The sequence below is a fragment of the Cygnus olor genome, chromosome 7, assembly GCF_009769625.2.
Source record: "Cygnus olor isolate bCygOlo1 chromosome 7, bCygOlo1.pri.v2, whole genome shotgun sequence".
Taxonomy (NCBI): Eukaryota; Metazoa; Chordata; class Aves; order Anseriformes; family Anatidae; genus Cygnus; species Cygnus olor.
Window position 1 is genome coordinate 29,183,369 of NC_049175.1, and position 22,968 is coordinate 29,206,336.

At 41.3% G+C, this 22,968-nt stretch overlaps 1 protein-coding gene and 1 long non-coding RNA gene across 2 annotated transcripts; both read right to left on the reverse strand.

Moving 5' to 3' along the window:
• Positions 1 to 525: 525 nt before the first annotated feature.
• On the reverse strand, positions 526 to 3,555 carry LOC121073139. Its single transcript, XR_005821523.1, has 3 exons — positions 3,349 to 3,555; positions 1,041 to 1,117; positions 526 to 816 (listed from the first exon to the last, which is right to left on the reverse strand). It is a non-coding gene; the product is annotated as an uncharacterized LOC121073139 (long non-coding RNA).
• A 2,646-nt stretch (positions 3,556 to 6,201) lies between these two features.
• Positions 6,202 to 22,882, reverse strand: DCLRE1A (DNA cross-link repair 1A). Its single transcript, XM_040563390.1, has 10 exons — positions 22,146 to 22,882; positions 19,106 to 20,689; positions 17,131 to 17,264; positions 16,197 to 16,315; positions 14,318 to 14,461; positions 13,240 to 13,385; positions 11,496 to 11,650; positions 7,641 to 7,782; positions 6,792 to 6,988; positions 6,202 to 6,540 (listed from the first exon to the last, which is right to left on the reverse strand). Exons 1-9 carry the CDS (start codon positions 22,561 to 22,563, stop codon positions 6,822 to 6,824), a joined length of 3,009 nt encoding a protein of 1,002 aa, XP_040419324.1. The 5' UTR covers positions 22,564 to 22,882; the 3' UTR covers positions 6,202 to 6,540; positions 6,792 to 6,821.
• Positions 22,883 to 22,968: the final 86 nt, after the last annotated feature.

Consider the following 22,968-nt stretch of genomic DNA (forward strand, 5'->3'; position numbering starts at 1 on the left):
TGCGGGCTGTTAGAAGGGTACCACCACCGCCAGCTGTGAAGGTGGCACAGCTTTTGCACCCAAGAGGAGCCCATGTTTTCGTGTACTCGCTCCTCTGCAGCCCCTACTGATCAGTGGCGTATGCCACACCAGGGCGTATTTTGCCAAAACAACCTCATTTACATGCTAAATGCCCTTGGACTGGTTAGATGCCCTGCAGACCTTCTGCCCTCAGATTTGCCCCTCTTCAGTTTTATTCGATGTCCAAAGCCTGTGTCATTCCTCAGAGATGTCATTCTGCTTCCAAGCAAATGTTCTTGTGCTCCTTTTTCTCAGAACAAAGGTGAACGCTGGTAGTGTAACATTTCTAAGAAATTCCCAGCAGTGGAAGGGTAGCTGGGGGGAGAACGCAGATAGAGGAAGGAAAACTGAGTCATGAGGAGTAACTATAAACAGAAAGAGGGACAGGGGTAGGAGAAAATCAAGTCAAAGGCAGTAAAAGTGGAGTTCTCTGCTGTAAATACATTTTTGTTATATTTGGTGATTTGAAAAACAAAACAAAACAACAACAACAACAACAACAAAAACACTAAAAAACAGCTTAAGGTTATTCCCTAGCATCAGACAAGCAGCAGTTCCTGCCCTTCAAGGCCAGCTGAAGCATCAAAGTAACTCACAGTAAATACGTGTCCAGTCTCTCTGGCAGCGTGATGAAGCATTGCTAAAATCAACATCTCCTGGCACCCTGAGAGTTTCCATCCATTTGTACTTGTCTTGTTTAAGTCCTGCTGATGCTGGAGATCAAGAGGCTAGGAATAGTGCAGAGAGATTTTGGCACTGCAGCAAGAAGACAGGAGGATAATATAACACAGTGTACCCCTACAGAACAAAGTCAATAGGCAACTGTCTCGTCCAGGAGCTACTGGGCAGCCAGCTGGCCAGGAACCTCTGGGATAACTCCTGAGTGCTACTTCAGTGGTCTGGTTGCTTGCAGGACCCCTTGCAGGTTTGGGACACCAACCACCCCAGGCCCCTGAAGTGCACCTGTGAGTCTCCTGCACCTCTGTTAGGTCACAGTGTCTGGTCTTCTCCTGGCATGGAACTGGTTTGTCCCAGGTCTGAGGCGCTATTGTAACATCTGTAAAGAATAAGAAAAGAAAAGCAGCAGATGGAGGTGTACCTGAGGGCATGATCTGAGCCTCATCTCAGCAAGTGGCCATCCTGCCTGGCCGGCTCCTGTGCACCTTTACCTCCTCGTGCTCATTCCCAGAGCTTCCTAAACAGCAGCTTGGGGCTGCAGCCAAGTTTATAGCACACAACGGTAAGGAATTTTCTGTCCCCAGGGGGCATAGAAATCAGGCTGCTTGGTTGAGTAAACATCCCCAGAAGGAACTGGAAAGCACCAAACCAGGAAACAAGAGCCTCCACATCTGCCGGCTTTGACTGGAAAGTAAGTCACTGACCATTCAGTTCTGTCACTGTGAAATCCCCGAAATTTCCCCAATTGATTAAGCATCACATTTCATGGCTGCTCTGGCAAGCTTCACCACTGTCCTGTTTGCTCCAGGTGCACACAGATCCCTTCGCTGCCTTTCCTGAACTTTCTGTGGTGCAATGAGCTCCTTCTCTACATGGTATCTGCTGCTGGCTTGGACTCTGGCTTGCACGCTAGCATCCCAAACCACAACCGGTACTCCCCAAGGGGTTAAAAAGGAGAGGAAGAAAGAAGGAAGAAAGAAATGGGTTGTCAACAGAAAGGAAATGACTTGATTATGGTCACTTGGTGGGCAAGGTGCTTTGTGAGTGTGCTGTGCCTGATGGTTCACCGGGCTCTTCCATGGACCTTTTGGTTTCACCCACGAGTGAGTGGATCACTGACAGCTCCATGCAGGTGGCATTTGACAGAAGGGATATAAATCAGGCCGTGGCCTGCTCCCCCACCCTGTCCCTCCGTTTGGGTGCTTTGGTAGTTAGTTGTTACCTAATGAGCCATCAGGCAGTGACCCACTGTCGTACCACCCTTGCTCCTCTCCCCTTGTCTCTGCTGTCAAAATCAGAGGGCCTGCTGTCACAGGGCAGAAATCCAGGCACCTTTACACACTGCTGGAGACGTTTGTCTCTCGGGAGGCCCCAGTAGCTCCCAGTGTCCCTGCCCACCACTCAGAGCCCCATTTCAGACCCCCAAGCTGTCAGTCACTGCCCCAGCTATCCACAGGCCCTGCTAAAGTCCTGGGAGGCGCTACCTCTTCCATGAGTGACCATGAAGGACCTAGAGGCAAACCATGTTTCTGCTCTGCCCCAGAGCTCACTCCCTCGGCCTGGGAAGCAGCACAGAGGACTGGATTTCAGCTGCAGCTCCCTGGTTCAGGCAGATCCAACCCAAAGCAGGGTGGAGAGCTGAGCAAGTAACGCAGCTCGGACACCAGGTGAGGCCCAACCTGCCTTCCTGGCCGAGGAAGCCCTGCTGGGATAAACACACCAACCCATCTCCTCTCCAAAACGGGAGCTGAAACACGGGTTGGAGCCTGCTGCTGGCGGTGCTGTGGTCTCTGCCAGGAGTTCACAAATGACTGGAGTGACCAGAAAAAGTAAGTTTTGCTTCTCGCAACATGGTTCACCAAAACCAGCGTCTCCCTGCATGAAGGCTGGTGGGCAGCCAGGAGGGGTGGGAGGCAGCACGAGCAGAACCTCATCGCCAGCCCTGATCTTGCTGAACTCAGCTCCAAAGTCACCCTGTTTGCATTTGTGTCCTCGTGTCACCTTGCCTCACATGCACATTTCATGTGTCTTTTTTCCCTGAAATGGTGCATCTTCTCCTCTTCTATCTATAACAACCAATACAGCGCACAGAAGGAAAGGTGAATAAAGTTAAATTCAAATGCAAAATGGGAAAATTTAGGATTTTTAAAAACTCTTTTATATAAGCACTTGCTGGAAACTGGCACAAACAGGATGCTATCTGCCCGGAGATACCACGGCACATGTAAATGTGACCGAGTGGAAAAGACCCTTCCCTGCCAAAGTATTTGCTGGAGATTCGATAATGAGGTGCCACTGTACAACAGTGGGTAAGGGTTCAGGGAAAGTGGAACCAGGAAAGGCACCCAGGCGGTGCAGGGTCTGCCTTTGCAGGCTGCAGCTCCACACGAGGCTTCCCAGGCTTCTGCTGGCACCACAGCAGAACGGGTCCGCCCGTGCAGCACCTCTCTGCCTGAAAGCAAGCATGAGCCTGCGGTGGCTGTGCTGGCCAGAGATTTAGGATCTCACTCTTAACCCACCAGCACCTCACACTATGCGCTGAATGCAGGTGGGAGACCAGACCGAAAGTCCAGACTCACTCATGTGATGAGCCCCTTTTCAAATACATACCCAATAATTTCTCTATTTGTGTTCCCTGGTGATCAGGGAGCAGACAAACCAGCTGGAGGAATCCTCCTCTGGGCCCTTGGGACTGCTTCTTGGCTTCATACAGGTACGTGGTGGTGACTCCCCTTTGAAGTGTGGAAGCCTGCAGGCAGCGTGCCTGGGGGCAGTAAGGTGTGCATGGAAAGCACCAAGCACTCTGATTTTTGTTTCTCACAGCCCATGCCTGACTCAGCCGCATTGAGCACGTTGCTTTCCTCCTCTCCCCTTTCCCCTCCTGCTGCCCTTTTCAAACAGCGTTGCTTTTAGCTCATTTATCTGCCTATTAGGGTGATATGTAATCAGAGCAGGGAGTCCTGATGGGAAATACAAAGTGATCCTTTAGAGTGGGCACTGATTGAGAAGGTTACAGCTGCCCTTTTGCCTGCTTTGCCTTCTGCCCCAAGTCTGTCAGCACTTAACAAATTAGAAGAACATCCAGGGTGTTCACAAGCCCATCTTGCTTTAGAAAAATCTGTTATTTATGTTGACGTGTGACACTCATTTGATGTGGAGGTAAGTACAGAGCCTGCCTCATCTACCCCCTGCACAGGGGACTCGAGTCAAATCTTGCTTTAACAAAGAAAGCCCAAATAACCTCCAGTCTATTGACTTTGAGAAAGTGGTATCTTCAGTTAGAGTGAACACTTGTAACCAAAATAACATTTTTTTTTCCACTCCAATCATGTATCCCTCATGTCAACATTGCCTAAAGACAGGAAGCATTTTCTCCATCATTAGGAAAAGTGGACATTAGGACTCCCCAAGTCCTACTTAATTACACTTGAGCAACTCTGAAATAAGGTTTATCATATGTCTGTGCCCCCTACAGGACTTAATCAGCTGCGATCAGAGAGCCTTCCCGAGGAACAATCTAGGAAAGGAAAGAGAAAAGGTCCTGCAATAAATCTTCCCACAAAAATCTTGTTTAATTAAATGGTTTTCCACAGCTGTTACTCTGCCCTTCTTGGCAATCTAAGAAATCTAATCCTGTTATTAATCTTCTTCCTTTACAATATGGAGAATAAAAACAATATTTTATTTCCTGAGTTTGGATTCTGAGAAGACTTTTTTCCATATGAAGGAGGCCATGTAAATGGTAACATGGAGAGCTCCTAACATGAAGGAGGATGAAATGCTGCAGAATTCAAGGCTACCCTTGAAAAACAGCTGGTAGAAGTACAAATACAAACCAGAAAGGAGGAGGAATGAAAGCAACCAGAGGGCTGATGCACCAATACCTACAGCAGAGCAGACAACTGAAAACAGACTCCAGCACATACAGACTAAAAAGGAATCTGGTACAAAAGCCATTCCTCTTCTGCTTTTGCTTTGTGAGCCTATCCGCATCTGTTCCAAATCAGAACAATATGAACTGAGTCAATCTCGTAGATGTCAATGGCAGCATCTTCCAAGACACATTTTTGTGGTTAGTTCCAGAAATAAGTTTGCTTTAGCCCCCTGCCTCTCCCTCTCCCCCCCCCAAAAAAAAACCACACCCACACAACCCTTTACTGTAGATAACAGCGTAGAAACCGATAGCACAAGGTAGAGCCACCGTGAGGCAACAGGTGTCTCACCTACCATCTGCAGTGAAAGCCAGTTTATTTTGGTTCTCTGCTACTATTTGCATAAAGGCTAACTAATTGAGTTGCAAACCTGTAACCGCACCAGCATGTTCCGAGCCCACGCACATACTCATTCTCTGTAGAGATATTCATTCCTGAAAATGCAATTATGGAAGCATGATGATGTCAGAGCTGCGATTACCATTTTGACCTCAGTGTGCTTACTCCAGCACCTCATACTTTGTGCAAAATAAGTCAAGAAAAACACACAGGAGCCCAAAACCACAAACAATTCCTAAACGATTGAACTGTTAGAAGCATTCACTTATCAAGCTGTACCCCCAAATTTGCTCCTACTTGTACATGAGACAGTAATTCAGGCTCTGTAGTTGCAAGCACTTTAACAGATAATTTTTTAACACACCTACTCCAACATGGACTGGAACTGTAGAAATGAGTATGCCGAATCCAAGGCAATGAACAGGGGAGTGAGCATAATGCATTATGTAGAATAAAAACTTCAGATGCCTTTAATTGCCTAATTTAAACAGAACCATTTAACAATGTCGTATTTCAGTGAATGTACTGAAAGAATCGTGAATCAGTGTAAGAACTTTCTTCTGTCAGAGTGTTGCACGGTTATTTCTCTGAGAAGATAAAAAGTGATTTTACATTACAGAGCTCATCATTCAAAGACACGGATCTGTTTATACTTACACTGATAAGCATTTTCCTGACAGAAAAGGCATTGAAGACTTCAGATTAGCCATTCCAGAGAGTTGAAGGATGGTTCTTTATGCATGATCCAAATTTCTGTTTAAGTCCTGAAACTTTGGCATTCTTTTATATTAATGCTTAAAATTACAATTGTGTGCCTGCATGCAACTACATACTTCAGTGTAATAAATACTAAGCAGATACAGAAAAAGCAGCACTAAGAATCTGTCAGGATTCAGGAGGAAAACACAAAGTGAAAATGAGTTTTCTGTTGCCAGCACTACTATTTACCTTTCTTGTTTTTCCAGACTTCAAGTGGCAAACCTGTACATACAACCCTGCAAACCCAGAAGCTCTGTACTACATGAAGAGGAAGCACTCCAGTGCTTTGACCACGTATTGAGAATTTGCACTACAAGGGCAACACAAGCAACATATATGGCATGTTCACTGAAAGCATTAAAGACTTTTCTCAGATTAGCAACTACAGTACTGAAAAGAAATGTACTTTGCTCTTAGAAAGAACACACAGGCTTCACGGAGGTTCTTTATTTAAAAAAAAAAAAAAACAACATAGAAAATCTTGAGTAGAATGTAGGTAGCAACATCTTTTATAAAATTCATTCTTCTAAGTATGTATGTTGCAGAAACCTCTGCCAATCCTCTGTCATAAGGTAAACTTCTTACAAGTTTTGAACTGTGGGTGTAACTACAGCCAGTTCTGCCTCATGGAATGAGCTTCTCTGAAGCCTGAATTAGCAGCATGTGACGTAAGCATAATATTGTTGCATTTATTGCAATAAATTATTTTCCAAAATGATGAACCTGGAGGTGGTTTCACTCCCAGCATCATACATCTAGGAATCTCCATAATCTGAGGAAAAATTAAGAATGGAAAAAAAAGAGTTAGATTTGAATAAACTGCAAAATACATTTGCAAACAAGTTATTAAGTTATGGGAAAATAAATTAGTAGGTACATCAGAAAACAAGGTGCTCTTCCCCCCCCTCCAAATCCAGCTCTCTCAGGAGAATGGCAGCGTAGTCCTTCCCAAACAGAGCTCCATGGAAAAAGGACAAGTTAAACATAATTTCACAGGAACTCTCAATTTCCCCTTCAGCCTACCTCTTTTGAAATGTACATTCTTCTTTATAATTATTTATGTCCACTGCCCTCAGTCATCCAGTCTCTAAAATGCTTTTCCATCAAGCTTCTGGCTCTCCAGTCACCAACATTTACAGTGGGGATGATTTTCTGTGGCTTCAACCATTGAACAAAATGCTTCATTTCCAGGTAACTGCTGTGTTCACTATAAGGAATTCCTGAAATAAAACAAATCAGAGCGATCTATCAGTCCACTTAGTTTCTTGCCAAAATACTTTTGCAAACTTTCAGCTCAGAAAAACTTGAATTATTTAAAAAAAAAAAAAAAAAAGGCAACAAACTGGAGATCTAAATCTTATAGCTAAGGTAAAATGAAAATCCAGATTTTATTTCTGGAAAATTTACCTTGCATTATGTTAACAAATCAATCATCTGTGCAAAATGAACAGTATCTAACATTCAATTAAATGAATGTTAAAGTTTTTAAGAGATTAAATTCCATGCACTGAAAAGAAATAAGAGGAAGAGAAACATCCCCAGTCTCCCCAGTGTTGGAGCAAGGTATGGAATGAAATCTTGGCTCTGGAACTGCATTGCCACTGGCATCACTAGGGCCAAGATTTCATCCTTGAAGTTTCTGCAAATATCATATAAAAGCCTTTGCAAGAGGAGGACATGAGCAAAATGTACATAAAAATCTACGTTTACAGTGTCCTCGATTACTGTTCTCCTGGAGAGATCCATCTGTTCGGTTTCTCAAGAATTTATCAGAAAAAGCATTAGTTACAATGAACAGTAGGAGTTTCCAGAACAAAAAATAAGAAAATCATTCACACAACCAGATGCACTGAATCTTTACCACACTTATACCATAAATGGTGATCCTTCCTCTCGTCTGAGGTTTGATATCCAGCAGAGAAAGGCATGAATCAGAGTAGGTCCATCCAGTAGGTTTGAAAGCCAGAACTTGATCAAAATTCTCAGAAAACTTATTTAAGTGGTCTTGCAAGCCCTGTTAAAAGAATATAGCACATACTGAGTCCCATTAAATGCCTCTTCAGTGTAAAGATTGGAGATTTTATGATGGAGACACCTCAGACTAAATTTTATTTTTTCATGTTTTGATAAGGACTTTTTTTCTTTTAAATACCACCTGCCTTCAAATTAATAATGATAAATATTTACATTTGCAGAACACCTTGTACGTTAGGATCTCAACTGCTTCATCTGAACAAGTGCATATTAATAGCTACGCATTACAAATCAGAACACGAGGCATAATTACATCTTGTATATCTTGTCCTCAAGCTATTCATTTCCTTCGCTCAGCTGGAGGTCAGCACTCTTGCAGCTGAGTTCTGATAAAAGAAAGTAAAAGCCAGCTTCAATGCAAAATCATCTGGTTAATTTAAAGTACCACTGACATCTTGATATCCGTTTGTTTCCAGAAGCACTCAAAGATTAAGTAAACTACCCAAAAAATTGCAGCAAGCCAGTGCACAAGTACAGTATTGCTCTGACAACTAACTGTGCTTTATCATGTCTCCAGTCATGATAGGAAGGAAACTAGCTCTCATCTCTTCACTCTTAAAAAAAAAGAAAAAAATAATTTGAAATTTAAATAGTTTTCAAGTTGGCTAAGTTAGCCTTCGATGTTGTTTAAGCTAGGATCAGGAAGAAGATGAGAAAGAAGTATAAGGAATGTACAATCTTATTCCTGGATGAAGTGAAGTCAGTATTATTTCAAACCAAAAGCAGAAAATCAATTTCATGTGTCCTGTATAAAACCTTAAAGGCATATTCTTCATTTGAAAGACTTAGGAGATTTTAGAACTCAAAATCATAAACTTTATGTCAGCAGCAGGAAGAGGAACACAAAAAATTAAGACTGCTGAATAAAAAAGGGGAGGGAGGTGGAGATGAGGAGGCTGTGACAGAACACTAACCACCCTGCCAGACACTTGAAAGTCATTACACAGAGAAGTGGAAAGCTGCCTGCGACACTGCTACATTTAGCAGCACCTTCAGTACACTGCCCAGTAGCAACATACAGAGCCCATCAATCTGGGCACGTAAAAGACTTACAAAACACCCTACCACAACACACTGCACTTGCGACAGGAATTATGGCCAGCCTCCACGGCTCTTAATGCACTGCAGAAGTCCAATCTTCACTAGATTACAAATACAACTGCAGCAGCCTGCTTCTTCACACTTCATTTAAGAAAACTGACAGAGCTTAAGGCAACTATTCACAAAAACTGTATTTCCTCCCCTTGCCTTCATGAGATCTAAATACAGTACTTCAAATACAACAATTATGATATTAACCAATGCTAATTTGTTCTCGATTTTTGTTATAAATCAAGTGTGCAACATTCACACTAAGGATGCAGTTTCAATCCTATCAAAAACAATTTGTGCATTTCAATCACAGACGCTTTTGTACATCTCCCCTCAATTTTCAGTGAATGACGTTACGGAGCTAAGCACCGTGAAGGAGGTGCATGGACTTGAAGACCCCAGTTCTCTGGAAATCTTCCACTGCATATTCAAGTGGCAGAAGCCCCAACTTTTAACTTATAAAATGTTGTTTTTGTTTCAAGAGAAACATACATGCACTGTAGAAAAGAGGGCCTCTTTCCACAAAACAAATGGCTACAGTGTTTGCTCATATCAAGCTCACTTTAAATACACATTCCAATCTCTTTTATTTCTTTGGCCAACACTATTCTAAACCTTCATCCTTTTAAAATGGAAAATACATTTCACTGCTAAATCAAGCTCCTTCAATCACGACAGGCTGTTATCTAGTGCTGCTAAAGTCAACAGTACTTGATCAGGTAATTCTTGAAATACTATTTTCTGAGTTCTTGTTTACTGATGCTACCGGAGCAGAAATAAGATAAATGGCGATGGGAACTCCTCTTTAAGCACTTAACATTCTCACAGTTTACTGATACTACATTTCACCAGGGCATTCACACCTAGTTACTGGCCTCATCAGAAGCCTAGCCTCCGGAAGACCACTTGGATGCCTTCTTCACATGGACACAAAATTTGTAATGAGAGGGTGAGACAACATTTCAACAACTTCACATATGAAGTGAAAGTCCCAGTGCAGAGGACCACAGCTGCTACACCAGGCCTCCCATCTCTGTCCACTGCATCTCTGTGCCTTTAGCCCTTCCTGGCCCTTTGCAGGGTCCAGGCATCGCTTCTGGCACGCTGTAAATTTGTCCAGAATCCCCACTCTGAGAGATGAGCCCCTGCACACGATACGACTGCCTCACCCTGAGAAGTAAGGCTGCGTAAGACATCCTTGTGGTATAATCACGCCCTCTGCCCAAAAAAGTCCAACTATGTGAGTACTCCACACACACTGGGATGCAGCAGCAGAATCATGTAACAAGCCAAAAAGCTGCAGAAGAAACTAACATATAGCGCTGTTTATTAAGACAACACGTAAAAAAAAATCCATATACATTCCCATCACTCATTTCCTGTCTCAGTATGGAAAAGATTATAGAACAACTTAGAATACTGAAACACTAAGTTCTTTTTCCTGTAGCTCCTGTCCAAATCATACAGCCTCCTTTTCTCCTTTTTAGGTCAACTCTGACCTTGACTGAGTCTGCAGCTAAATACCATCTTGCTCTGAAGAATTTGCTTGGGATGGCACAGCAGGCCCGCACTAAAGCAGCAAAATAAATCCAAAAGTTTGTGAGGCCTAAGTGACCACTGTTTCTCTGTCTTTCAGGTTACCTTTAAACTAGAGCCTGCTGCTTTGCCTTAATGCCATTCTGTGTTTTGTGGTCTATTTAGAAACACCTTTACCCCCCCAGGCATTAATCACCTTTCCTAACTAAGAAATCCCCACAGAAGCTCTCAACAAGAAAATCCTACTGTCTCAAATCTCTTGACTGAAATGTGTATTTAGAGTCATCTAAGAAGAAATAATGTCTTAAACAAAAACTGCTTTACTTGCTTTTGCTACAAATAACAGAAGATTCTTCTGTGTAGAAAAACTAAAGCATGTGTATGTATGAAGTGTCCTTCAATTCATTTACTGAGTGCATTTGTTTATGGAAGGCTTTTCACTGATTTTCCAATATCTGTATTCTCATGTGTATCCCCAAGTATCCATACCCACATTCTTCAGCACAGGAGCAGAAAGAATATGCTTTTAACAAATGAAAGTATGATTGTAAATCCGAGGAAATTGACCTGAGAGATGAACATGGAGAACCCTATTCCTTTTTCATGTCAAACATCAGGCTGAAATTAGGAAATGTTCACGGGCTGCCTCAAAACAGAGGAAGTCTCAGCCAGAAAATCCTTCTGGTCTTCTCCTACATCACACAAAGTAAAAGACAGGCTCAAAACAAGGACTCAATGTCAAAATATATTAATTGCTAATAGGATAAATCCTGAAGTCATTACATAAACCTACTTCAAAAAGCCCTGCAAAGAGCAAGCCTTTGAACAAACCTTACCTTATCTTGTACAAGCACTGTACTGAAGTTACACTTTCCGTGCATCACGTTTGGAGACATTTATTAATGCTTAATTGCATTTCATTTTCAGTGTATTGCAGTATGTCAAAACTCTACTAAATAAATATGATCTGACAAGAGGGTAAAAAGCACCAAACAACACTGGCTGGGAGGAACCAACAGTAAGATTAGCTAGCAAGTTAACTAACAGTATATTTTCAGAACTTACCTTAAAAGTAATTTGCATCATGGGAAGAATGTGAAGCAAAGTACCAGCCCAGTCCACACTGATGAGGGAATTAACAGCTGCTGACTCCAAGCACTGCAGTGTTTTGTATTTATCACGGGACATGCTTGCTTTCGAGCCCAGAACTTCAGCGATTGCTTTAGGATTAATTGGAAAAAAAATAAACAAACAACTGAACACGCAGAAAAAAAAATATAAAGTAAGAGCTATTTTGTTACTTGTTTTGGAGACATTCCTAGTTATTGCACTGGATTATCACCCCAAGTGCAGTGTGCAGGTTTGGGCACCACAGCATAAAAAGGACATAGAACTGTTAGAGAGTGCCCAAAGGAGGGTTACAGGGATGGTGAAGGGCCTAGAGGGCAAGATGTGAGCAGCGGCTGAGGCCCCTTGGTTTGTTCAGCCCAGAGCAGGGCAGGCCGAGGGGAGGCCTCATGGCGGCCTGCAGCTCCCTCACGAGGGGAGCGGAGGGGCAGGCGCTGAGCTCTGCTCTCTGGAGACAGCGACAGGACCCGAGGGAACGGCATGGAGCTGGGACAGGGGAGGGTCAGGCTGGGGGTTAGGGAAAGGTTCTGCACCCAGAGGTGGTCGGGCACTGGGACAGGCCCCACAGGGCAGTGGTCACAGCACTGAGACAGACAGAGGTCAAGAAGTGTTTGAACAACACCCTCAGACACAGGGTCTGATTTTCTGGGTGGTGTCACGCAGACCCAGGAGTAGGAGCTGATGATCCTTGTGGGTCCCTTCCAACTTGGGATACTCTATGATTCTACAATTATTTTTAATATTGAAAAAAAAATCCATATTCAACAAGATGAACAGTATTTCATATCCTAAAATTAAGAAGAGAAATCTGTAATGGCTGTTAAACATATTTTTTAGTACCAGAATTTAGTATGACAACTGGAAAGAGAAGGAGAATAGAAGCACTTTGATAAGTTCTAAGTCGTATTTCTTTGCTAAAATGTTACTGGAGTGAATTGTTATTTATTTCAAATAAGCCAGAAATGCTTAGTTTTTGGAATATGCTACAAACAATGTAAATAAACTAAATTTCAGTGTGAAATTCTTGTATTGATGACTTCAAATATACTCAAATCACAAATGGTACACAGCTGCCTGCTCCGGGGTATACATCTGGGCAATCAATTTGTTGTCTAACACTGTAACTGAGTGAAGCATAGCATACAAGATTTTCATTAAGACAGAAAAGATGTGTTTTGGTTTGGGGAATGCTGTGGTAAAACAGATTTCATTAGAACTGATTACTATACATAGTCACAAAAATACATAATATAGACCTGGAAGGAAAAACCATTAGCAATATAGAAGTTGAAGAATAACTACATCCCCCCCCGCTCTCTCTGACAAAATGAGATTATTAAAACTGAAAATGTCATTTATGCTTTTAAATTGTCTTTAGCCCTTTTCTCGCCACAATCCAACAAACAGGTCCATTCATCTGGTATCCAAATTTGCCTTCTGCGTATGTGTGTAGGGCGTGGTGGTTGTAAAAACGTCAGAAAAATATTTCTATCAGAAAGTTTAAACTTACTGATTAGAAAAATAAAGTACTAACAGTACGATTATTAAATGTGTTTAATTTCTTAATGCAATATCTGACCACTAAGACACCTTTTATATCTTTCAAGAAAAAGGTCATTAACACTGATTTAGACATTTATTTAGTTATTTGATGAGTTACAGTTTTGTTTTTTTTACATACCTAAAAAAACTTTTTCTTTTCCAATGGAATAGGTGCCACAGACAACTAGAGTACGTGGGTTTAAGGTCACTGTCTCAAAGGCAGTATTGACAGCAAACTGGATAACTTCTTGTTGAGAAGGAAAAGTGTATTCAGGACTACAGTATCTGGGGCATGGAAACAAGATACACCAGTTCATTACACCAGACAGAAGACATCTGAATTTACCAAGAAGGACCTCCAAATTGCACGTACACTTTCACAAAGTAATGACAAAGATGCTATTCTGAAATATAACTTCAGTCTACTTAAAATCTATTTATTAGAAACCACTGAAGTGCTCAGATGAAACTGTTGGAATAAAATTTACACTGAGTACATCAGTCTTCTCTGTACAACCCTACAACCATTCACTTGTCTGACACTGACACTCAATTCTGTAGCTTTTTTCCTCTATAAATACCAAGTGCTCTTTCAAGCTAGATATTTGTAGCACGTACTAATTACATCCTTATGTCTATTTTTCCTCATGCACACAAACCATAACATAAAGCATTATTCATTCGCAGAAACATATGGAAGAGAAATGAAAGACTGCAGCTGGGCATTAGTCATCATACACAGAAAAACAATTTTATATACATGAGTCACAGAAAGGTCTAATGAAAACCTGGATAAGTGACAACCATTTGGCATTCTTTCACTCTCTGAATTCTCTCTTCCCCCCCAACCCTTTCATAATATAGCTGAATACTCATAAAAGCGACGTTCCACGATCCTCCAGTTTTAGAGCTGAACACTTGATGTACAAATTTTGCAACCCAGAACTTAATACCATGTATAAATAAGATGGTCATCTCAACAAATACTTCACTATTTTTTCCAACACCCACTTTTAATCTCTCATGTAACAGCATAGGAGATGAACAAGGTAGACATATAAGGACTTTCAAAAAATACCTGATTTTATATAACACTAGCTAACAAGTGTTAAAACGGTAAGGTCATTTATACTTACATTTATGTGGTTCACCTAAAGTCTTACTAAACTGAAAAGAGGAACATTACATTGAAAAAATATACGTTAAATGCAGCTTACGTGGTATCAAGGTACAGGGTGTGGACTTTTTGACCAATCAAAGCAGGATAGCGCTCCATAGAAGGATCTGCCCTGAAGTCTCCTGTGTGCAGGATAGCAGTTCCACTGGGCAGACAAAAAAGGATCATTGTTGCACCTGGACAACTGGAAAGGAAAAACAAAAAACAAGAAAACCCCACGCAAATGATGTTAGTTTCTATACAGGTGTAGTGCCTTAAGATAAGAGATAAACCACTCTCCAGTGGCATGAAAGGATGCAGAACAGCATTTTAAAATCACAGCTACTACGCTGCCTAAGTTAGCTAGAAATTCTTGTTTTATAAAGGAATTCTAAAGCTATCCTTATTGCCTCAAGGTAGCCTTGAGTTCTCAGCTGAGATGGAAAGAAGAAAAATCACGAACAATAATGTAATCAAGCATTATTTCCTTTTTGGGATGTTCTTTCTTCTAGGTACAACAAAGATGCTGCCTCATCAGTTGCAATCTCTGAGATTCTATTAGACTTGATTTAAAGAAGAAACAGCACACCAAAAAGCAGCAGCATTCTTATTTGGGAGAAACATTATTGTATTATTTCAGATGTATCTTCATTCCTGGAGGACTTACTGAAGCATTTCCTTTTAAACTCTATTTGCAGGTTTTAAACATCATCCAACATCCAGAATTCAGTGGTTATAAATACAACTCTTGTGCTGGCCACAATGCATCCACTGCGCCTTCTGCAGTTCCTCACCAAAGCTGTCTGAAGGGCAAGTGCAGACTGGAAAACCAGACTGGGACTATTTTGGACATGAATCATCTGTAAAGGGTAAATGAAATCTCAGAAACCAGGAAAACTGGCATGAATCAGAGCTAAAATGACAGAATTGGTAAACTCTCCAAGAAGTTGAACTTCGTACCTAAGGTTTACATGCCTTTTAAATTGAAGGCAGGGGATCAAGGAGGCAAACAGGAAAAATGAAAAGTGTCCAAATTACATAAGAAACAAGGCTTCCTTCATTCCCAGAAAGGGTTCTCAAAGGACTTCATGGAATCTTATCTCTCCAACTATAAACAAATCCTAAGATAAGTAATATTCAACCCAGCTGTGACACAGTGCTGTGTGTCAATATATAGTTTAGGAAAAGGACTTCTCTTCGAGCCCATAGCCAAATAAGGTACCAAGAGACAGAATGGCAAGAGCACGGGGCTAGAATCCAGCAGCTACTGAACCCTAAATCCAGCATTACCACACACTGACAGTGTAATGCTGGGCAAAGATCTCACCCTTTATCATCAAATCCATGGTAGACATTTTTTTTTCCCCTCCAGATTTCAACAGGGTTTTCTTTATTGTTCAAATTTAAAAATGTTGGCTAGGTTTTGTCTCTCTCAGGATCCAAAGGACCACATTTTTCTTTAGCTGAAGATCTCACTGTCTTTAGTTGAAGCTATCTCACTATCTTCAGCTGAAACCTAACAGATCTGATAACCAGTTCTAGGATGTTCCCAGCTAGATAATAAAAACTGAAGTGTCCAGACCAGTAGAAAATCACCCAAGCTCTCAAAAGTGTAAAAATTAAGGAGCTATGTGTGGTTAACACTAATGGACTCATTACAAGCAAAAATAAAAATAAGGTAGAGTTATCAAAAAAGTCTAAGTTTGATTTTCAAAAACAACTCACCTATTTCAAAAGCTAGCTACTTGCTATAAATTTAGGTTTCTACACGCCTAGTTTGCTTGTGAAGTGAAAATGCACGTTACTAAGTCACGTCAGGTATCTGAAGAATTTCTACCTTTGTTTTTTCAGATCCACTAACACCTAAGAACTACAGAAATAAAAACTGCCTCTGTACACCTATCCTTAATATTCTATACAACCAGTGCAGTGATACATACTGATTAGCATCGAGCAACACCACTTTGATCCCATTCACGACACATTCCGTGTCCATCGGCAGCACATGGACGTACTGCTCTTTGACTCGAAGTTTGCTCTTCACCAGATTGCCAGTTATCTGTAACAAGAAAAGGATTTAATATGGAATAGGAACAGAATCTAAAAAAAGCCTTTATTTATTTTAGAAACAAAGGCTCTCAAAGCCAGACATTCTGGCTTTGAGAGAAACTATGAGATCCCGTGTATAATCAAGCCTTTCAGTAGCATTTCAGCTCTCAAAAAGCAAACTGAAGAAAAGCTGTCTTAAAAAAAAACAAACAACAAACTTCTGAAAGCCTGTCAGCAGGTTATGGGTTGGAATCCAAGAGGAGGCCAACACGGAGGAACAACACAGCGAACATCTGTTACAGATTGACTAGTCAAGAATCACAAAATGGTTTGGGTTGGAAGGGACCTTAAAGACGACCTAGTTCCAACCTCCCTGCCGTGGACAGGGATGCCACCCACTAGATCAGGTTGGTCAAGGCCCCATCCAACCTGGTCTTAAACACCTCCAGGGATGGGGCATGCACAACTTCTCTGGACAGCCTGTGCCAGCGCCTCACCTCTCTCCGAGCAAAGCATTTGCTCCTAACTTCTAACTTAAATCTCCCCTTTTTTAGTTTAAAACCATTCCCCCTTGTCCTGTCATTGTCTGACTGAAAAAAAAGTCACTCTCCATCTTTTTTAAAAGCCCCTTTTAAGCATTGAAAAGCTGCAATGAGGTCACCCCGAAGCTTTCTCGCAGGAGCATCCCACATTCCCCTATAAATATCCACTGTGCCTAACTGTCCCAACAATGGAACTTCTGGTCCTCTATTTATTTTCACCACTGTAGAAGTGATTATAGCTGCAAATAGTTGGATAATATCCACTAACCTTGAAAGCCCTTACCTTGTTACAGTAGATTGGAAACATGAAGTTTTTTGTCAACCCACAATAGTGATCGGAGTGAAAATGAGTAAGGAAATAGGCTGTGCAGCCTTCAATTTCTCCATACTGGAAAGCATCAACTGTAAAACCAGTTCCTACAGCAAAAAGGCAAAAGAACCTCGTCAGTAAACATGCACAGTTCAGAACAAGTTTCTAGTTTTTTTTTTTCATTATTATTATTTTTTTATTTATTCCAGATTGAAAAGGGAGAACAGTTACACTCTATAAAGTTTTAGGGAGGATTTAAGGATGAACATGTTTTGCATATGAGTCAACAGTCACAAAAAAGATTTTCTCTCATTAAAACAAAGATTTAGCAAAGCGTCCAAGTGCAAATATGTTCAAAGGCCTTCCACATATCTGTTGTTCAGCTGCCATCCTACACAGATGGCAACTGGTTAAGCAAATAGAAAACATCTATCTGCATTCAACTGGTATTTCTGAAAGTTTGTGTGGATTAAAATCTAAAACCAGAATCTTAACACAAGATAAAATGGACAGTGACAGCTTAAAAAAATGCGTTTTGTGATCAAACTGTAATTTTTCGATTACTCTATGGTTAATATTCCTCCTAAAACATGCTACCATATAGTTACCAAGTAAGCGATCCGGGGTCTTCAAAAAAATTTGTTGAGATGAAACTTGACCGACTTGCTGCTATTCCACATTTTCAGTGAGGTGCTGTTTGTATAAAGACAGCTCTCTTCTCTGCAAATCTTTTTCTTTTCTTTTTTTTTTTTTAAAACGTGTAAATGTACGACAGATGGTCCTTTCACATTGGGTTATACTTTTGTAAAACCACCAAATACTGCACAGAACTAGTGCATTTGGTGGCACTCAAATATTTTTCATTGTTATGCAAATTTCCCAGATCTTGCAGTAGAACTAGAAACAGTTCTACTCACTGGAGAATCGAACTTCCAAGTGTTTGCATCTCCAAAAAAAATAGAGTGGTCTGCTAATGGAAACGAAATGAAAAGAAAAGAAAACAAAAATACGCTTCAAGTCTAGTAATAATATTGAGAACAAAAAATAATATAGATAATAGCAAAGCAACTTTAGAATTTCATTGTAGGCACAGAACTCTGCTCCTCACATTTATTACATATGGGAAATGCTCTCAGCCCATGGAACCCAAGATACTGATGTAACCTCACAGAGGCTTGTAGGTCAATCTTCAAGCAGCAGCTTGGCACTCGGAATCACTGATGTATTTCTATTTGGCTTCCTCAGATACCTTACTAAGACTAAATCCTTTAGTGGTAAACAGACCTGTGAGCATGTGAAGTTTTTTTTCGTTTGTTTTTTAAAGTTCCTGGTGTATTATTCTGTATTTAGCTTGAGAAGACTGAGGGATTCCTGTCTGTTTTTCTGAGCTAAATTCTTCTGCTTGGTTTTAATTTCTTTGCTTACATAGTTGTAGCACTTCGTATTTCTACTATTTGTGAGCTTCGTATACAAAATGATTTTTTTTTTTTTTTACTTACTGTAAGGAAATAATTGTTATCGACTGCCCTATTTTCACTGGCAAATGAAACAACGTAGAAGATTAAATTTGGTAATTAAAAGAAGTGCATATTAACAAGGGATATATCCAAAAAAATAAGAATGTAAATCAGTCTTTAAATACTCCTCATGTTTCTTATTCTGTCAAACACATGCAAAAGTCTGTCCTTGAAATCACTTTCCTGAGATGGCTGTGTCAGCGTGCTTTATTGATGAGGCCATTGCTGACTCTGGTTCTACAATCACTTTCTTCTGGTTATCTGCACCTAAACAAGACTTCATTGACTGGGATGGAAGAAGGAAAAGTCGTGACAGACTGCAGTCTAAATGACTATGGAGAGTGAATATGCTGAAGGCTTACATTAGGGAAAAATACAACACACCAACCCAAATTAGTTAATCGCTACAAAAAGAAATAATTATCTCTCACCTGGTATTTTCTTGTAGAAGGGGCACTGTTTTTTTCTTATTCCTTCACCTGTAGCAGGTAATTCTCTAAATTTTTTTCTCCACTTTCGTTGGCCACCAGAAGTTACATCTGCCAGCTCTCCGTTTTTATTTGAACTTTCTTCAGCTCCTTCTACATCCTCCACAGATCCTTCAGCTTTCCTTTTTTTCTGTCTGGGCCTCTTTCCATTGGGAGTTACTGAACTTGGTGTCTGCTTTTCCTCACTCAAACACGTCTCTTCCTTACTTTCCTCTTTTACTTTGGGTTTTAACCCAAAGAAAACACCAATGTCCATTTGTTTGAGTTCTCTGGCAGAACTGGATTTGGCATTCACACTTGCTAAAGAATGAGATGACGCTGTTTTAGAGACAGGGCTGGGAAAGCATACACCAGCTGCGTTAAGGTTTTCTTCTTTCTTCACTACCGACTGCAAGCTCTCTTGGCGTGCAGCTTTTTCAATTGCACCAGCAGCCATTTTACCTGGATTGGTTAAAACGTTACTTGGGTCCCTCCTAACCCTACTTTTTTGTGACGGAGGAGAGCCAGCACCTTTTCCGACGGACACCAGTGGCGTATCCGCAAGACCCACGTACACAGAATCCAAAGCACAAGCACCACTACCTTTCAACTCTGCGTTACCTGCACCAGCAGCCAAGGAAATCAATCCTGGCTGTTGAACCTCCTCCTTAAGTACATCACAACTAAAAGGAAAAGAGGAGTCTGTCGCTAGTGTCTCTTGCTGATGCTGATTACCTACACATGCTGAATTACGGAAGTTGCTGCTCATGTGACTCTGAGAAGCAGTTCTTAGGCTATAATGCTGACAGTTCCACGTATTTACTCCCTCACAGTGTTGGTTTTTTAACAAAAAATTTCCCTGTTCAATATGCTTATACTGAGGCTTCTGCTGTAAAAAAAATCCATCACATTTTTTGACCTCCACAGAATCAGATTCTGTATCTTCAAAGTTCTGGACTTTGAATAATTTATTTTGTGATATTCTTACTTTTTTCTCCTCTTCTTCAGTTTCATCTTCGCTTTCCTCACAAGTACTCAGTGGAGAGTAAGAAATTTCACAGTCACTGAAGTCCACTTTTGACTGTAGTAGACTTGGCTGATTTGTATCTTTTTGACTACTCAGATCCTCTCCTGTAACACTTTCCTGAGAGGACGCAAAGTCATAAAATTCAAATTTACAACTATTATCTGTGGTTTGTGTGAGCTGAAAAGTTTGTTGAGGGTTTTGAGCATGTGCAAAAGAGGAAGTACTTTCACTGGTTATATTTAGAGACTTCTTTTGTGGTGAGCTCTGTACCATTGGCGCACACTTATATTTTGGGACGTTTTTTACATTATTAGATGGTTCCTCATTCCGTGAAATTTCTTCTGAATAACTTGGGAAACAACCAGACTTTGCAGCAGCAGAGCATGTGGACTTCCTCTCCAAAGTGTCCGCCGAAGAGTCTACCAGATATTCTCCCGCCCTGCTTGCTGCAAGTAGGAAATGACTATAGCGCTTGTAGTGAGATGGAATGGTAGAAGTGCACAGTAAGCCATCAGGACACTCTATGAAAACAGGTCAGAAGAGAAGTTCTGTTAATAAGTTTGCACATATAATTGGCATAATCGTTAAAATAAAAAACACATATGGCATACTGCTTAAAAATTGTTTCTTATAAATGCAGCTATTGGAGGAGAGAAGGCACAAGTAAAAAGTAATTTTCAAGCTGCCAGATCTCTTTCCAGAGACAAGGCCAGAACAAGAATGTTTCCGACCTAAAACCGAAAGGCTGATACTAACACAGCATTAAGCCTGAATTCATTCACCCTTCTAACAAGAAGGGCACGGCACCCTCTTTCAGTACTGTGCTAACGTAGTTACATGGCTTCTAGTTTCGAATTGTGTCATGCACAAGCAATGATCTCAGAGCAACAGCACCAGAAAAGGCCAAGATGTTTCAAAACAAACTAAGCCGAGGTTCTGAATCAACCTGAAACTGCATTTAAAATTGTCCGCTAGGTTACATGTTAAATTTTAAAATTGTCGTGTATTAACTTATGTCCAAAAAGTATTCAGGATCTATTTGCCAACAAAAGACCTGTGGCTGTTCCATAACCATTTTTGAGTTTGTTAGCCTAACTTTTGAGAATTTAAAGACAGATGCAAATCAATCAGTATTTTTTATCTGTTAATTATGGGAGGAAGAGATGGAAATCAGGTGTTAACACATCTGCCTCACGTCAAAACCACTGCCAACATCAGGAATAAGGGCTCCGATTTCATCGTTCTTAAGAAACTTCAAGAAAAGTAAAAAAGATATGAAAAGACAAGTTGCAGATATTTATAAAGATGGTATTTCCTCACATGAAACTAGTCATGGGAATGATTCCATTTCTATTCCTCTTGTGCAGAACTGAAAACCAAACAGTGTTATCTTATGATACAAGAATGTTCGTGTATAATTCTGGATAAAAATTCTAAAGCATACTTGACCAGCGGCTAACGTTTCAAGCAAATTAACCTAATGGACTGATCTCTGATTACAGCTGTCCTCAGAGAACTGAACAAATCACACATCAACATGGATATAGGATAATGACATTTATACTTCAGGAAATTCTGTGTTAAAAGTAGTAAAGTCTTAACTGAAGGAGATTTTTGGCGAACACTGACTGAATGATTGAAACAAATTCCATTATTTTAGACTGGTAAATATACACCTTTGATTTCTTCAAGCCAGTGAAAGTGGGGTTTGCTAAACACTCATGAATCTTTATCAATGCTCCACAAAGTTTTGAGATTAGGTTCTAAAATTTCCGTATCAGATTTCCACGTTCTTCACAAAGAACTGAAAATTTGATACGAAAATGTCAATAAACGATCAGTAACAACTTCCTAAAAATCATACCAACTACCATTTCACGTTTCCAACCAAGTATCAAAAACCAAAGCTAATAGCAGGATTATGTGTTTAACGTTTAACGTTGTTTCCCGAAGACTTTTTTCTTACCCTACTCATACCTTTTTCAGTGGATCCTGGAGTATCCAAACATTCGGCAACGTGCCACCGAGGTGTCTGGACTAGCAGCAAGGAGAAGGGCATCTGACAGCTCGGACAGTGCCCGTCGTGAACCGGCCTTGCACTTTGTGAGCCGTGCTCTGCCTGGCTGCCCGCGCTTTCCTGGGAGTGCACGCTGCTGTCATCTTTACTCGGCTCTGGATCCTCATTTGGCCTCGATCTCGGCTCACTTTTCTGAAGAGTACCATTTTTTCCCACCGATTTCCTTTTATTTCCATTTCCCTTTCTTTTCGGCCTGCGTTTGCCATCGGTTACTTTCTGCAGAGGAGCGGAGGGACTCTCCGAAGCGCTCTGCTGCTTTTGCTTCCTGATGGACTTGTACTCCCAAATGTCCTCTTCCAACAAGTCCTCCTCAGACATGGCAACGTACGGACCGCTCTCCTTTCCCTCCAGGAACACCTCATACACCCAGCCTGCTTTCTGCTAACACATCCTCTCTCCCCTCCGCCCGGCAGCGAAGCACTCCGATTCCATCTTAACAAACCACCACAGGGCCCCAAACCCAGCAGCAGCCCGCGATGGGACAGAAGCATGGTGGCCCCTAACCCCCAGAGGATTTGACGACCGCTTCTCTCACGCTCTGCAGCCCCCGGGAGCCCCGGGCGGCGCCATTGCCCTCAGCGGCCCCGGGCACCGAGGCTTTCCACACCAACGGCCGCAGTTTCGTCACCGTTCCCGCAGCATCCCCCTCGCCTCCCCCCAAAAAATCCCACCTCCCTAACTGTCTGGTTTGCGCCGCTTTTCCCATCTTTTAATCTATTGAAA

Bases quoted from the DNA above. Each gene is read 5' to 3' on its own strand.
- DCLRE1A (XM_040563390.1), bottom strand. From the start codon at position 22,563: ATGTCTGAGGAGGACTTGTTGGAAGAGGACATTTGGGAGTACAAGTCC. The intron at 20,690-22,145 runs GTATGAGTAGGG...CTGTTTTCATAG, and splicing joins TCCAGGATCCACTGAAAAAG to AGTGTCCTGATGGCTTACTG. The intron at 17,265-19,105 runs GTGAGAGATAAT...TTTTTGCTGTAG, and splicing joins CTTCTACAAGAAAATACCAG to GAACTGGTTTTACAGTTGAT.